We start from the raw sequence: 16,958 nt of genomic DNA, 5'->3' as shown, positions 1-16,958 counted from the left end.
TCCTATGACCTATGGGCTCCTTCTCCTTTTTTCCTCCTTATGCAGGACAAGACTCTTAAGGGGACATAGGGAACCTTATTTAAAACTGGTAAGTTCTTCAGAGTCAGAGGCTGAGTCTATAGAGAGGGAGTATCTCATAGACACGTCAGAAGAAATTGTAGGAAATGTGTGTCCTCAAACTCCCTTACCAGAGCCTGTGAAATGACCCTGCAGGGAAAGGTGCCTGTATCTAAGCTGGGCCAGAGTTCAACACCAGAACCCATGTTGTGAAAGGAGAAAATTGACTCCAGGTGTGCATCTCCCAAAGCCCACAGAGGAGCCTTCTCCCAAGCAAAACATCACTGATACAAGAGGAAGTGACCCATACTGAGGAGCCAGCCCAGAAGCAGGGGATCTGAGTTGTGTTGCACCTGCAGATCAGGGGATAAAGGAGCAGAGGAATCTTTTCCTCGGTGCTTTTGTAGCTGCAGCTTCTCCTGGACTTTTGGAAAATAATAATATAATACATCATGATGCCAGATATCTCTGAGTGTGTCACCCCTGAGGACAGAACAGAGGCCTGGAAGACTTTGAAAAGTAGAAAGTTTCTAGGCATACAAGTTTCTGGTGCCCCACAGGCCTCAGTTGACCTTAGTGGTTCCTGGGCTCCATTCACCAAGTACCTACCCTGGTGCAATAACAGTTGGCTTCCAGAGCAAAGGGCGTGTGTGCTCTGGGCCTATCAGAAGCTTTCAGGTTCTTATCAGGATTTAAGCGAGTATGACTTCTTCCCCAGGGAGTGTGTGCAGCCCTTACACTCTCCTAGTGTGGACCTATTGACCTCCTCCTGGGCCTCTGCACTCTGATAGTGTAAACTTTGTTGAGCCTCCCGAGTCAGATCCACTGAACTCACCTCACCTGTGACCCCTGCTGTGGGTCACCAGACTCTGGGAAGTCACCAGAGTTCTCTATGTAGGAAGGTCTGCCTGACTCATTCATGGCTGCTGTTTGGAGTATTCTTTGTCTGGATTCCTGGGCTCAGTGTCTGTGACAACTGAAAAAGGCCTGGCATATGTCTGTCTTCTTCTTTCTCATCCTGTCCTGTGTCATCCCCAGGAATATCTAAGTGGCAGAGCCTTACAGACGATGCCCAGGATCACTTAGGAGAATGTATTAGTTACATGTTTTGTGACACACTTGTAAACCCAGAACCTGAAAAGCTGAGATAGCAGGCCAGTCTGGACTACGTACAATACTCTGTCTCAAAAATCAAAACAAAAGCAGAACGAGAACAATTTGTTCACCTAGTTTGATTTTCACCGGTGACTTCTGGTCTGGCGTATGGCTTCTTAGCTTCCAGTCACAAGGACATTTCACTCCATTACATAGGGTTTCATGGTAAGGTTTTTATTTGGAGATAAAGCACTGTGGGTGTGGGCAGGCTCTAAGCAGGACGTTTCCATAGGTTTTGTCTGTTGCAGTAACTGTCAGTCACCACAGGCAGGAGCCCTCAGTGAGATGCATGGACAAAGATGCTGTCTGGATGGCCATTGTGCGCAGGCAGCAAGTCACAGGACAGGGTGAGCACTTGACTGAGAAAGATGTTGGAAGTCACTCTTTGGTGGCTGTGAGTGGCTGCTGCCCTGGCCTCATCCACAAAGGTGGCACCAGAGATGCTGATTCCTGCGGGTCAGATGGGGAGGGCTGCGGCAGAAGATTGGCTGATTTGGGGATTTTAACTTTTCTTGATGCAACTTATCAGGTCTGCCAGACTCTGCAGTGTTGAACGTGGTGCTGGTAGGGGGAGGTGCCAGGGAGGTGGAGCTGTAGAGATGACACACACAGCAGGAGGAGGGTCTCCCTGGACCCCTCCCTGCACTCCCAGGCAGAGAGGATCAGGACTGCTTAAGGCTGTACAGCATCCAAAGCAGGACATTTTCTGAGGTAGAGTCAAAAAAGCCCAGGGTGTGCAAAGACTTACCTTCACCCAATGTCCACACTGAGAGCATGTAGGTTTTTTAGGTCCTTAGGTGACTTTCTGTCATCTCCTCATTTCCTGATCCCCAGCACAGCAGGCCAGGACTTTGTGTGCAGTCTCAGCTGTGCTTCTCTTAGTAGCTCTCATGTCAGCGCTGCACAGGCAATGCTGTGTGTGAGAGAGTGAACATGCTTATATCTGTCTGTATGTGTTTTATGTGTATTTCTCTCTGTGTGTGAGTCTCTCTCTCTCTCTCTCTCTCTCTCTCTCATCTCTCTCTCCTCTCCTCTCTCTCTCTCTCTCTCTCTGTGTGTGTGTGTGTGTGTGTGTGTGTGTGATGTTGAAGATTTTCCCCATCCTCCAGATGCTATGAGGTTCATATTCACATGCTCAAGACACACGTGAATCTGTTTGGCTGTGAGGTATGTCCTGGAAGTGGGATGGGGTATCAGAAGATCCAGAAATGTCCAGAAGAGCATCCTATCTCTATCTCCCTGAAAACCTGTCCATATAAGGAAGGCTATTTCTAACTTTCACAGATCCCAAGAATTCTTTGATTCATCATGACACAATCATTCTACTTCATCTCCCACATTATTGATTTATATTCTGACTTTATTATGATCCCTAAACTTTTCCTAGGTCCTCTATTAAAAACTTCCTTTTATATTTTGTTCCATTATACAAAGGTGACAAATGGTGCTCAACCTGCCTCTGTGTTCCCACAAAGCATTTTTCTCTGTTGATAAAGAGCTCTGTTCCCCCTTCTCTACATCTCAATGTTTCCAAGACCCCTGAATATGAAAAACCTGTGCCTTCCTAGGATACCAGCTTTACAGTTTTATTCACTGCTAGGAGGTCAACCGTGAGAATTTAACAAAGTGGTGACTCTTGCAATGCCAATCTCCAATACCAGGTAGCAAAGAGAGATGAGGATGAGCTTCAGTTGGGCTCAGGAGCTGGGCAGAGAGGAATGATGCCTGGGATTTCCACTAGGTCAGTGGTTCTCAACTTGTGGGTCATGACCACTTGGGAGTCAAATGACCCCTTCACAGGAGTTGCATATCAAATATTTACATTACAATTCATAACAGTATGAAAATTACAGTATAAAGTAGAGATGAAAATAATTTTGTTTGGGGGTCACCACAACATGACAAACTGTATTAAAGTAACAGCATTAGGGATGTTGAGGACAAGCACACTAGGGACGGAAGGCATTATTGAACTGCTGCACACACAGGCAGAAGAGTGAGCATTCCAGTGTCTACCAGTGAAACCAGCACGACCTAATAGGGAAGGGACCTGTAAATAAATAATAAATAATAAAGGACAAGGGACCTGAGGGTGCTCTCATTACTTTATGAGCCTTGGCAGCACAGGGGTGTCATGAGGATGAGATCACACTTAGAGCTCCTGCCCTCACTTCTTCCCATCTGTGGCATCGTGAGTGTGTTCCTACTCACAGAAGCCCCATGGTTCCTCCTGTTACAGCTTTCTGCTCCCTGACCTTCTCTCCCACACCCACATTGGGTTGGTTAAATAAAAAGGCCGGAGATCATGACTCCATGTTCAGGTTAAGGATCCTGGCATTCCAGAAGGACTTCAGATGTCATGCCATGTCTATCCAAGAGCCCAGGGAAGGAACAGAAACTGCCTTTGTCCTGCCTGCTGGCTATTGGTTCCCTGTTGACTTTGCCTTATCAGTTCTGCTGCAATAAGAACTTTGCCCAATTCAACTAAATTCCCACTCCTACACTCTGAAAGGTATAAATTCCTGCCTGGGCAAGGCCTACCTATTCTGATTCCTGTTGTTGTGAGACTCAATGTTGTAGCAGCACAGACTTCTGCCTGGGATTCAATCATGCCGCTCGATAGGCTTCCTAGCTGGCTGTTTGCTGTGGCCTGTGAACTCCTGCTTCTCCTCCTCCACGTGCATGGTGAGACTGTCTAATGATCAGAGTGGACCAGGGTCAGAGCTGCCCAGTTCTGCCGAGGCTGAGCTCGTGGGAGGGAAACATCAGGGAGGGAGGAGCTGGTGGAGACGACAGATGAAAGTGTGGATTTGTGTGCCCTCTAATGCCCACACCAAAGCCCACAGAGTGGGCCATGTGGCACATGGAGGATCAGATGTCTAAGATGGGGACCCAGAAGGGACAGAAGAGCAGAAGGGACATGTCCCTCCTCCATGTGTGGTTATGAGTGGAGCTCCTAGTGACCTTGGATAATGGCAATAGTTCCTTCATAATCCCAAGTAGCTCTGAACATGACACTTTGCTGACAATTTTTAAGAGGGCCAAAGGACAAGGTTTCTGGCCCTAGGAAATACAGAAAGCCTCATCTCCACATGCCACAGCTGAAATGAGAGAACCCAGGTTACCTTCACCATGTACCACAGTGATGATGAGGCAGGAATTCCCAAGTATCACAAATGATGGCTTCTCTCCACCTACAGGCAAGGACTCAGCCAGCCCCATCAGGAACACACACACAGGGCAGGTGAGAGGAAGCCTTGTCCATGTGAAAGACAGCGATGTCGGTGTCCACACCTTCCTAGGGATCCCCTTTGCCAAGCCACCTGTGGGACCACTGCGCTTTGCTCCTCCAGAGCCCCCGGAACCATGGAGTGGTGTGAGAGATGCAACCTCCCATCCAGCCATGTAAGTTCTGGGGCCCAGGGACCCTCAGACATGAGCTCCAGGCCACACTGCTGTGCTTCCTCCGTCTCAGCTCTATAGCAGTGTTCTGTCTGTCCCGAGGGCACCTCCCATGCAGTTTTCAGAGGAATGTGCTAAGGATTACAGAGGAACAACGATGCCAGGCTCCTGGGTCAGAGCTTGGCACCTGTAGGGTCTTAGCTGCAGGTACTTCAGTGAGGAGCAGAGGCTAAGGCCATTCTTCACGGTCACTGTGACCATCCTCTGTCCAGGTGCCATTGGCTAAGGAACAGGTGCACATGCTTTCCACTGTGAAGAGACTATGTAGAAGAAGGAGGTACTTTGAGAATCTGGAGTGAGATGGAGAATGTCTCACTACCTACACTATTGTCCATTCATTTCTATAGATCCCATGTGGGCGCTGAACCCCAGTCCCAAAAGTCTTAGTTTGTTTTCTTTGGTTATGATAGAGTATCATGACAAAAGAAACATAGTGGTGAAAGATTTTACTATGAGTCGCAATACCAGGTTATCATCATCCATAGGTGGAAACCACAGAGGCAGAAGCTTAAGAAGTCGATCACATCACATCCACAATCAGAAACATAGCCCAAAGGACAAATGCATTGCTGCTAAAACTTCACATACTCTCTCTATTCTTACAAAATTCAGAAGCCCCTTCCAAGGGATTGTTTCCTCCTACAATGGTCAGGTATTCCTCTCAGAATAAATGTAATCAAGATAATTTGCCCTAGGGCTGCCCACTAACAAACAGGATCTAGACTAGTGGTTCTCAACTTGGGGTTGCAACCCTACAAAGGGGGTGCATATCAGATATCCTGCTTATCGGATATTTGCTCTGTGGTGACTCGGTGTTCAAGGACAGGTATCCTGGTATTCCAGAAGGACTTCAGATGCCATGTTCTGTCTATCCAAGAAGGCAGGGAAGGAGCAGAACCTGCAGCAGTGGTTTGCCCAGCTTATTGGTTATTGGCTTCCCTCAGTTCTCTGGTAATAAGAGATTTGCCCCCACCCAACCAAATTTCCACATCTACACCCCTGAAGGCACAAAATCCTGCCTGAGCAAGGCCTATGTGTTCTGTTCCTGTTGTGGTGGCTTTTAGCCTGTCATGTTGTTGACTAGAGAAGTATCCTGTCAGTTTTCAAGAGGGTCAACGGACAAGGTTTCCAGGCCCAGGTAATTGAGAAGGCCTCATCTCCACATCCCACGGCTGAACTGAGAGCACCTAGGTTATCTTCCCCATGTGGCATCTCTCCACCTACAGGTCAGGACTCAGCCAGCCTCATCAGGAACACACACAGAGCAGGTGAGAGGAAGCTTTGTCCATGTGAAAGACAGTGAAGTTGGTGTCCACACCTTCCTGGGAAATCTCATTACTAAGCCACCTGTAGGGTCACTGCGATTTACTCTCCCTGAGGTCCCTTAGCTATGGAGTATTGTGAGAAATGGCAGTTCAGGGACCCTTTCCCAGGGAACAGTGCCTCCTACAATAGGCAGGTATTCCTATCTGGATGAAGGTAATCAAGATAATTTGCCACAGGCCTGCCCAAAGGCAAACAGGCTGTAGATCAGTGGTTCTCAACCTGAGGATCCAAAGCCCCAGAGCTCACATTCAGATACCTTGTATAGCCGGGCGGCGGTGGCGCACGCCTTTAATCCCAGCACTCGGGAGGCAGAGGCAGGCGGATCTCTGTGAGTTCAAGACCAGCCTGGTCTACAAGAGCTAGTTCCAGGACAGGCTCCAAAGCTACAGAGAAACCCTGTCTCGAAAAACCAAAAAAAAAAAACAAAAAAAAAAACCAGATACCTTGTATATCATTATTATTCATAACAGTAGCAAAATTACACTTGTGAAGTATCAACAATATAATTTCATGGTTGGGGGTCACTACACCATGAGGAATTCTACTAGTGTGTCATTAGGAAGGTTGAAAACCACTGATCTAGACAATCCCTCCTTATGATTCATTTCCCAGCTGATTCCACATTGTGTCAGTCAACAGTCAAAACCAACCCCCACACCAGATTTAAATAGCACAGAAGTGATGAAAGTCAGTACAGGAAGGCAACCATCTCATAGAGGATGGCAGCAGCCCTCATATTCTAGCCCTCAGGGCGTTACTACGCAACCAGAGGCCTCCCTAAAAGTACTGCTCCATCCCCATTTCCACAGAGCTGGTGGCCTTTACCTTGGTGGGAAGAGACTTCAGAGAGGGGTCAGATGTTCACAGGAAATCATGGAAGGTGGCTGAGAGACAATTCAGACTAAGATTTAGGTTTGATCATCCCATGTCTGGGACTGTCTTCCATGTTCTCCAGGTGTCCACAGACTGATATAATGAGTTTGGTGGGTGCAAAGGAGATGAATCTGATCATGCCTCCTACGTCTATGTCTGAGGACTGCCTGTATCTCAGCATCTACACACCAGCTCATGCCCATGAGGGCTCTAACCTGCCTGTGAGTGTCAGACTGTGTGAACTGGGAAGAGAATGTTTTTTTCCTCTGGAAGACTGGAAGGGACAAAGTAATTCTGAGCTCCCTTGTGGTTTAGATCCTGATTAGTAGTCTTAATTTATTGGGATCAGGAAGGAGGTCATCCCATCCATGTTGAGCTGCTTAAACCTGGTTGTGTGACTCAGAGCTCTGGGATTCGAGAGGTAAGAGGTTCTAGGTCTTTGATTAAACCAGGAATTCTTCTACCTACTTGAACCTGGAAGACCCACTCTGGATGGTGCTAAAGGACTGGATATTTACATCACCAAAATTTTTAGCTGCACGTTATCTGTTGCCCCAATGGGACTGATGTCTTCTGATTTGCTATCAGGAAAGTCACACATGGAGACACTCCTGTTTGCTCCGCTTTGATGGGTCTGAGAGTGACGATGGCATCACTTGTGATGTAGCCGTTAATCTAGGCTGAGATTTCCTGGTGGGGAAGTGAGAATACAAATATGCTTATAGGCCTGGAGTGTTCCATCAGTGGACCATGTCCAGAAATCCTGAGATCAGTGTGTAAATTGATCTGCACAGAGGCAAACTAGATGGTAATCTAGTAGGCAGTCCAGTTGAGCTTGGGCTGGGTGTGGGCCTCCTGGCATCTATGTTGATTTCTCTAGGTAATGGTATGGATCCATGGTGGTGGACTGGTTGTAGGAATGGCTTCCATGAATGATGGATCCAAACTAACAGCTACTGAGAAAATAGTAATTGTCTCGATCCAGTATCGCTTGGGTATCCTCGGCTTCTTCAGGTAAGTTTGGGACTGGGCTGGACAACTGGGTCTGAATAGAGCATTGACAGACCTGTAATTCCTGTTCTTGTCACTTCTCAGCACTGGAGATCAGCACGCCACAGGCAACTGGGGCTACCTGGACCAAGTGGCCGCCCTGCGCTGGGTCCAGCAGAACATCGCCTACTTTGGAGGCAACCCTGACTGTGTCACTATTTTTGGCGGCTCAGCAGGAGGAACAAGTGTATCTTCACATGTTGTGTCCCCATTGTCCAAAGGACTCTTCCACAGAGCCATCATGCAGAGTGGAGTGGCCCTGCTGCCTGACCTTATCTCTGACACACCCGAGGAGGTCTACACAGTGAGTGCCCTCTACAATCTCAGTCCTTACTTTGCTGCTTCAGCCCTTGCCTCTCTTCTCTAATATTCTGTTAAGTGGGGAAAGAAGGATTAGTGAAAATAGCTTCTTTCCAGTAATTTCTGAGAGATATAAAATGTGCAATCCATTCCCTCTGCTTTATGTGTGCTGAGTATGGCATATGATAGAAAAGCTGTGCCCAGTGGCTTCCATCATTGGCAAAACCACGTATTCATGGTTTCCTACATTGCTTCTTATTGCTGTGATGAAGACCATGACCAAAAGCTACTTGCAAAGGAAAAGATTAATTTCATCTTCCAGTTTATAGTCCATCTTGAAGGGACATCAGAGTAGACACTCAGGCTGGTCAATGGAAGCCAGAACTGAAACACAGACCAGGAGGAACACTGCTTACTGCCTTGTTACCCATGACTTCCTCGATTTGCTTTCTTATACAGCCCAGGACTCCTGCCCATGGGTAGTGCTCCCCACCATGTGATGGGCCCTCCTCCAGCAGTCATTTATCTAAAAAGTGCCTGGACTTGCCTTGGGACCCATCTGATAGAGGCATTTTCTCAGTTGAAGTTCCTATTTTTAGAATACCCTGACTCGTGTCAGCTTGACAAAAAGAATTATCCAAGACACATGTATTGATGGTAAAGAAGGGCCAGCTGGTAAAAATGCTTGCTATGCAAGTGTGAGTCCCTAGGTTCAAATTCCCGGAGCCGACAGAAGGCTAGAGATGGTACTATGTGATAGGTAACCCAGTGCTCCTATGCAGAGATGGGAAACAGAGACAGTAGAATCCTTGGAAGGTTGCTGTCCAGCTAAACTGGACAAATGCAAACAGGAGGTAAGGTGACAAGTGACATCCAAGCGTGATCTCTGACCTTCACAGGCAAAACATGGTGTTCTATACCTATTATCACATATGAGTACCACACACACACAAACAAACAATACAACAGCTAGAAAATAAATATGCAGGTAGAATATTCCCTGTTTATAACCTCTGAGCAAAAAAAGTGAAAAATTCCGCTTAAGTGCTTTCATACACAACAAACAGCAGGATGTGGTATTTAAGGGCGATGACAGATACTTGAAATCAAGAAACTCTGCTCAAAGCTGGGAAGGATGAACCAACCACTAATTTTTTTCTGAACAGACGGTAGCCAACTTATCAGGATGTGAGGCCAAGGACTCAGAGGCCATGGTGCACTGCCTACGAGAGAAGACTGAAGCAGAGATTCTGGCTATCAATCAGGTTGGGAGAATTGTGTGGCTTAGAGGACCTGGTCACCAGCATGTGGGGTTGCCAGTCCTTACTACTGGAACCAGTTAGCTTGTCTCCATAGTTAACTGTCCTTTTAGTACTGTGTGTAGAAATAACAACTAGGCTAATTTTGATGTCTAGTTTCTTCTGGAGTGAGCATAGCATCCCGAGTTGAGACATGAAATGGGGAAATAATGTGAGTATTCAGTGGGCATCAAAATATTTATGTGATTGATCTTCAGCACTGACCCTTAATGCCCCATAGGTCTTCAGGTTGATCCCTGGTGTGGTAGATGGGATGTTCCTACCAAGGCACCCTCGAGAGCTGTTGGCCTCTGAGGATTTTCACCCTGTCCCCAGCATCATTGGTATTGACAGTGATGAGTGTGGTTGGGGAATTCCTTTGGTAAGACCTGGTTCTAAGCTCCTGGGGACCTAAACTCAAGTGGAGGGTGTTGGTAATTCAGAAATACTCTAATCTCTGTCCAGCCTATCCTATACTTAGGACTCTCCTCTGCCTTTCAGATGAAGGGCCTTGATCATGTCATAAAGAACATAACCAAAGAGAACCTAGCAGGTGTTCTGAAGAGCACAGCAACACAGATGGTGAGAGACTTTGACTTCTGCATCGATAAAGGGGGTTCCTATATATTCTTCTCAGATAACACACCCAGAAATAAAGGCTAATGTCTATGTGTGTTTCTGTGTTACTCACCCAAAGCTTATATCTTTCTCCATACTTCCTGTCTCAAACTAGGCCACACTCCTTACTGGATAGATAGGGCCTGCCCTGCAACACTCTTTCTGATTCCTCCTGGTGTAGATGCTATCTCCTGAATGGAGTGACCTGCTAATGGAAGAGTACATGGGGGATGTTGAGGATGCCCAGACTCTGCAAGCACAGTTCAGAGAGTTGATGGAAGATGTCATGTTTGTGATCCCTGCACTCCAAGTAGCACATTTTCAGCGTGAGTACATCTTTAACAAGACCAAGACACAGGGAGTTCTAGAGCTGTGAGTCCTATGTGGGCTATGTAGTGCCCAGACCTGGCTCATGCCTCCACCAAGTATCTGATGCCAGGCACTTGAAGACACTTACCTCAGTAAATCCTTATGCCTAATTTAAAAAGTGACTCTTTATCCAGGTCCAGAGAGGAACAAAAACACGTCAGTTATACTTGGTGTCTTGTCAAAACTACTCATCTAAGAATTCTGGGGTCACTGTTGAGCAAAATGTATCCCATAGCCAAAGCTTCAGTGTAGAAATCACAGCTCAACTGCGATTCCAGATAAATTTAGAACAAGGTTTCTTGTCACCAAAGTTTAGACAGAAAAGCTTGGTGTGAGAAATCATTATGTCAACATGTGTCTTCACTCCCAGGTTCCCATGCTCCCGTCTACTTCTATGAGTTCCAGCATCAGCCCAGCTACATCAAGCATAAGGATGTCAGGCCATCCCATGTGAGGGCTGACCATGGTGATCATGTTGCCTTTATCTTTGGCTCCTACTTCTGGGGCTTGAAAGGTAAATCTTCCTTGTTTTCCTTGAACTGAATGGAGCCCCAGACGACTTTTGGAGGGATTGCTAAGCTCTCATTGCAGCCGGGGAAACAGAGGCTCTGGGAGAGAATGGGATCAAGGCTTCACCTTTTCTGTGATGAAAACAACAACCTATACCAAGATTAGAATATGAACCTTCCCTAGTCTAGCTTGTGCTAGAAGGAATGAGAGCACACTGGGGCAGGAGCGAACCTGAGAGAATTCAAGTAGAGGATTGGAAGGATGCTGGGTTCTGAGTGTTGAAGGAAGAGAATATACACCAGACCTAGGGTTCAGTGTCAGGTTGTGATTGAGTTAGTAGAGCCCGAGTTAGCACCTGCGTGAGGTAGATAGGACTTGGATTCCTTCTCTCTGCAGTTGACTTCACTGAGGAAGAGAAGTTGCTGAACAGGAGGATGATGAAGTACTGGGCGAACTTTGCAAGACATGGGTAAGAACATGCCTCTCCCTTAACCTCCTTATGGCTGTGTGTCCATTCAGGTGGATGTACCTCATTAGAATGCATGGGTCCTTATTTCTGTCATAGTCCTCTCCAACCCAGGGCACACTTAGGCAGACACGTTCTAGTTTTCAGTCACTACTCATTTCACAGAGACCTGGTGGGTGAGTCACAGTATTTTGGTACTGTTCTTTAGATTTTCCCTTTGAGAAGGAACACAAAACTAGACAACTTCCCTGGCTTCAAATGGACCAGACACTGGTGGGTGACCCTTATATTCTATATCAGTACACCACTAGTCCATGTGTCACCTCAGATCCCTCAGCCTGCTCATAAACTACCCTGACACAAATTGGGGAACCAGGCTTTGGATCATAGTGACCTCACCCTCCCTTTCTGGTGTCATCTCCACAGGAACCCCAACAGTGAGGGTTTACCCTACTGGCCTGAGTTGGGTTATGATGAGCAGTACCTGCATCTGGACATCTATCCTGCTGTGGGCAGAGCTCTGAAGGCCAGGAAGCTGAAGTTCTGGACAAAGACTCTGCCACAGAAGATCCAGGAGCTAAAGGGGGCTCAGGGGAAGTACACAGAGCTTTAGTGCCCTGTGTCATGAAAGATGTGGGATTGAGAGCACATGGGGTCATCTGGATGGTACATGACCTATTTATTCATTTTTATTCGTTACAACTCTCACATAAGCATTTCTCTGTTTTCCTTTTTTCCTCTTTTTTCTTTTGTTTTTAATTGGTTCTTTGGGACCCCAAACCATGCACTCCAATCTCACGTATCTCCTAGTCTCTACACATCTACTCCTCAGGCTTGTAGCATCCCCTCTCCAAGGGAAAGTGAAAGAAGAACAAAAGTAGATAAAAATAAACACTAATAAAATATTTTTAAGTGAAAATGCTTTGATACTCCATCTTTCCTGCCTCTCCATGAATCTTAGTGGCACCAGGAGCTAGTGTGACCATGCAGCAGACCCTTTTGTTCACATAGCTTTACTTGCGGTTCATTGTATACTGAGTTGTTGGTCAGCTTAAGTTCTTGTTTTGAAAAGGAAAAGAGGGAGGTACTGTGGGATAATGCTCTTGTACCCTGTAAAAATTCATCACTTGTATTGGTTTATTAAAACACTGATTGGCCAGTAGCCAGACAGGAAGTATAGGCAGGGTGACCAGACTAGGAGAATTCTAGGAAAGGAAAGGCTCAGTCTACAGTTGTCACCCAGATGCAGAGGAAGCAAGATGAAAATGCCTTACCGATAAAATGTAACAAGCCACATGGCTAACATAGATTAAAAAAAAGTATGGGTTAATTTAAGTTGTTAGAGCTAGTTAATAACAAGCCTGAGATAACGGGCCAAAAAGTTTATAATTCACATAAACTTCTGTGTGTTTTGTTGGTACTGAATGTCTGTGAGACAGGGCAGGAAAGAAATTCCACTACAAATTAAAATAACATCCTGGAAATATAGTTGAGGGATAGAGCACTTGTCTCACACATGTAAGATCCTGGGTTCAACATCCTGTCTCCACTTCAGATGTTTGGGAACATTGAGACACTAGAGGTGATTGGGTGTCAAAATCTCATATCCATCTGTTAACAAGAACTAAGTATTCTCATCTATAAGTAGCTTACAAAACATGTGATTTGCCAGAGCCCTCATTTCTTAGAGAGTTCATATGTCCGTAACTATAATCATCACAAGCTGCAAGCTCAGGTGTATGGTAGACACATGTGATCCAGCTATTTGGAAGACCAGGCAGATGGATTTTATGAGTTTAAGAGTTAAAGATAAGCCTGTTTTATATGCATACACTGATCTCAATTGCATATATGCATATATTGATAGATGTTATATACATACATGAGTTTGTATATAAAATGAAAGAGTTAAATTCTTCACTTAGATCTAGCCTGACACCTAATGTTTACAAAAAGTATACTTGAATTTCCCTAAGTAAAGCAGGAGATAAAACATTTGCCTTAGGGAGAGTAAAACATGGAAACGCAAAGCCTGTCACAGTGGGTCACAACCTTAGAGATGGTAAAGCAGGAGGTAGTAGAGCCTGTCACAGTGGGTCACAACCTTAGAGATGGTAAAGAAGGAGGTAGTAGAGCCTGTCATAGTGGGTCACAACCTTAGAGATGGTAAAGAAGGAGGTAGTAGAGCCTGTCACAGTGGGTCACAACCTTAGAGATGGTAAAGCAGGAGGTGGTAGAGCCTGTCACAGTGGGTCACAACCTTAGAGATGGTAAAGCAGGAGGTAGTAGAGCCTGTCACAGTGGCCATCAGTACACAACACCAAAGGTGCTCTGCTCTTAAGATTGTAAAAATACTGCCTGTTCTAATCAGCTGACCCTTAGGTAAATGGTTTCATAAAAATGTGAAATTCTACTTTTGTGATTTTGTGAACATTTTGTCTGTACTAATTTATTGGCCTATGATTGAGCCCAACATCTCGTATTTCCTATATATTGTCTGTGTATTTCAATATTGGGCTGCTGATCCAACATAGACTCAGCTGATTGCCCCTTCACTATTTCTTGGAATATCAGGTTTTTATCTGAATTTCTTACTCCTGAGTTTTTAATTAATACTAGAACAATTTAAGTGAATGCTATATCTAGCACCCAGTGAGTGGCATTATTAAACCACACCAAAGTGATGAACAGACATCTGTTCACTGAGGCCAACTTTGTATCCTCCCCACAGGCCCTCTACATGTGTCTGCGGTTTTTCTGTTGAAAACTTTCCACAGGAGCCACCAACTACTGCCTGCTCATAGCCCCAAATGCCTCTGGGGTTAGCTGCCCACTGCAGACCCCATGTACTCACTTCTTGCCCTGCCTGCATTCTCCGGATGCCCTCTCCTGCACCCAACCCTGGAGAACCCAGCCACCTTGACCCCCACTCACTGCTGCCACTGCTGCACATAAGCAGTTACAGGTGCACATAAGCAGTTACAGGTGCACATAAGCAGTTACAGGTGCACATAAGCAGTTACAGGTGCACATAAGCAGTTACAGGTGCACATAAGCAGTTACAGGTGCACATAAGCAGTTACAGGTGCCTTCAGCCTGGCTCATGAAACACAAGGGCAGCACCTAGCATCAGTCCTGCTAGTCTGGCTGCCTGAGGACCCCACTAATCACCCCCCCACAGTGCTGCTGCTAGAGCTGCTTCCCATCCCCTGCACAGCTCTGCCATCGCCCTAGCCGCTGCTGTGGACAAAGTGAAAGATTATCAGATCTGCTGACATGTCTGGGAATTCTTAAAGGAGGAATTCAGTTTTTAAAAGGGGAGGGGGAACATTTCCTATCACAATGTAGGGAGTTAGGATCCATAGTGCTACTATGGATGGCTTGAGAAGGGGAAAAATAAATGAGGGCATAAACCACAGGGCTGGGATTGACATCATACTAATTTCAATTACTATCCATTTGGTAATTCATATTTTATTCTTAAAAATAGTTTGATAACTGTGAAAATTTGAATGATAAGAAGAAAACCTTAGAAAGACTTACTATTGATAAAATGCAAGCTTCAGGAAAACTTAATAGTGATAAGACACAAGCCTTAGAAACATTTACTAATGAGAATAATAAAAATTTGAATAATAAAATACAAGCCTTAGAAAGACTTACTAATGAAACTAAGACAATATTCACACAAAGACAGAGAAATTTAGAGCAGAACGTACCACACTATTGCATAATGAAATTGAAGAGGAGTGGTCCAAGGTTATTATAAAACCAACTTTATTATTGCTAACTATTGAGGGGGTACAGCCCCCAGAAGTCAGTATCAGGCTATGCAAAGAAAATCCACGAATGAGGTGATAGCTTAGGAAAAATTCTTACCTAATAGTTAGACCTTTTTTATCTGAGGGCGAAAAAACGAAGAAGCACAGATGCTTTCTGATGACAACGTTCTCTTTATTTCATCTAGAAAAATCCTTTCAGAAAGATCTGTCTTGCTCTCCTCCCAATGCTCTATCCAGCAGCTTCTCCCTAATTAGTTCTATGTCTTTTCTCTCTCTGCCTCTCTGCTTCTGCCCTGTCCTTAGCTCTCTTTAGCTCTCTGCCTTCTTACATCACTGCCCACTGTTCTCTCTCTCTCTCTCTCTCTCTCTCTCTCTCTCTCTCTCTCTCTCTCTCTCTCTCTCTCTTTCTCTCCCTCCCTCCCTCCCTCCCTCCCTCCCTCTCTCTCTCCTACCTCTCTGCCTTCTCCTCTCTGCTGTTTTTCCTCTTCTATGTTGTCCCCTGATTCATAGCTAAACTCTGGATAATTATAGGTTGTTTGACAGGGCCCTATCCAAAATCAAGTCACGTAGTTTCTCTCAGGTTAGGAATGTCACAATGACCCATGCATGTAGCTCCAAGTCCATGAGGGCTCCCAGACAGAAAATGACATTGGCTATCAAGACTTAACAATAACAATTAATTAGCTGGACTTGAGACTGAGACTGGGACTATATGCAGACCAAAGTTGTTTCAAGTTTTAGCTTTAAATCAGCATAGTAACACCTGGAAAAATGACCTTGTGTATTTGTCTCTAGAGGCAACCACTGATAGTCTCTAGGGGCAACCAGCCTGCTTTGAATCTGCTCTGAAGTCTAAAGTTAGCTGTCTTTGTGGCTGAGAATTATTATTTCTATTTATTAATATTATATACCTTAAATAGAATGATCATCTTGATTATCTACAGCTATATGTGTGCCCAGTAAGTGTAAAACACACCACCAAAGGGCTGTGGAAAGAACACCACAGCTGTTCTTATTAGGGAGGCATAGCAGTGGTATCTAAGAAAGCTACAGACAGAAAACAACCAGCCATTCACAATCAATATCCTCACAGCTTTGCCAACAAGGGGTCCCCAATAACACCTGGTGTGTTGAGCTTGCCAAGTAAGACTCTCCATCTTACATCTACATCTACATCTAGTGGGTCAACTTGTTAAATATTAGTTGTTACTGCTGTACAGTCCCATGGCCCTCTGCACTTTAGTTTATCCAGTTACTATATAGAACAACCACCAGGTGATAGGCATCACCCCTAAGGCTATGCAGAAGTTGATTGTAATCCTGGAGATTTGGATAAGAAGCAGTCATTTCATATGTGATGCATTTACTCTATGTGAATTAGATGTTAAATTCATGGGCAATTTGGAACAGAATTAATTATTCCACAAGACTGGAAAGATTTAACTAAAGCAGTATTGGAAGCTAGTCCTCAGTTACAATAGAAAACAGGGTGTAAAGAGGAAGATAAGGTCATAGAACAACAAGGTAGGAGTAGAGGTATGAAAATTTCCCAAGATTATCTTTTTGGTGAATGCCAGTATGCTAGTTTGGACAGAAGGTTTACATTTGGTCATCACATTTGAGTCATTATAATATAGCAGCTTTGAATTATTAGGACAGGGTTGAAGAATCAATAAAGAGGTCTGAGTCATT

At 45.2% G+C, this 16,958-nt stretch overlaps 1 protein-coding gene and 1 long non-coding RNA gene across 2 annotated transcripts in view; one reads left to right on the top strand and one right to left on the bottom strand.

Moving 5' to 3' along the window:
- Positions 1-1,365: 1,365 nt before the first annotated feature.
- Positions 1,366-16,958, bottom strand: part of LOC119801852 — a 21,515-nt gene continuing 5,922 nt past the window's right edge. Inside the window, exons 2-4 of the long non-coding RNA XR_005283298.1 lie at positions 3,754-4,934; positions 1,961-2,125; positions 1,366-1,803 (exon numbers count right to left, since the gene is read on the bottom strand). This is a non-coding gene — a long non-coding RNA (uncharacterized LOC119801852). The remainder of the gene's footprint in view (positions 1,804-1,960; positions 2,126-3,753; positions 4,935-16,958) is intronic.
- Positions 3,693-12,403, top strand: LOC119801851 (liver carboxylesterase-like). The gene is made up of 12 exons (XM_038312565.1): positions 3,693-3,897; positions 4,413-4,617; positions 6,956-7,094; positions 7,754-7,887; positions 7,969-8,227; positions 9,390-9,488; positions 9,763-9,903; positions 10,023-10,103; positions 10,321-10,465; positions 10,879-11,022; positions 11,415-11,487; positions 11,911-12,403. The coding sequence occupies exons 1-12, from the start codon at positions 3,822-3,824 to the stop codon at positions 12,095-12,097; spliced, it is 1,683 nt and encodes a 560-aa protein (XP_038168493.1). The 5' UTR covers positions 3,693-3,821; the 3' UTR covers positions 12,098-12,403.

This window comes from Arvicola amphibius, chromosome 15, assembly GCF_903992535.2.
Source record: "Arvicola amphibius chromosome 15, mArvAmp1.2, whole genome shotgun sequence".
NCBI lineage: Eukaryota > Metazoa > Chordata > Mammalia > Rodentia > Cricetidae > Arvicola > Arvicola amphibius.
Note: the sequence above shows the minus strand (reverse complement) of the source record. Positions and strands in the feature narration are given on the sequence as shown.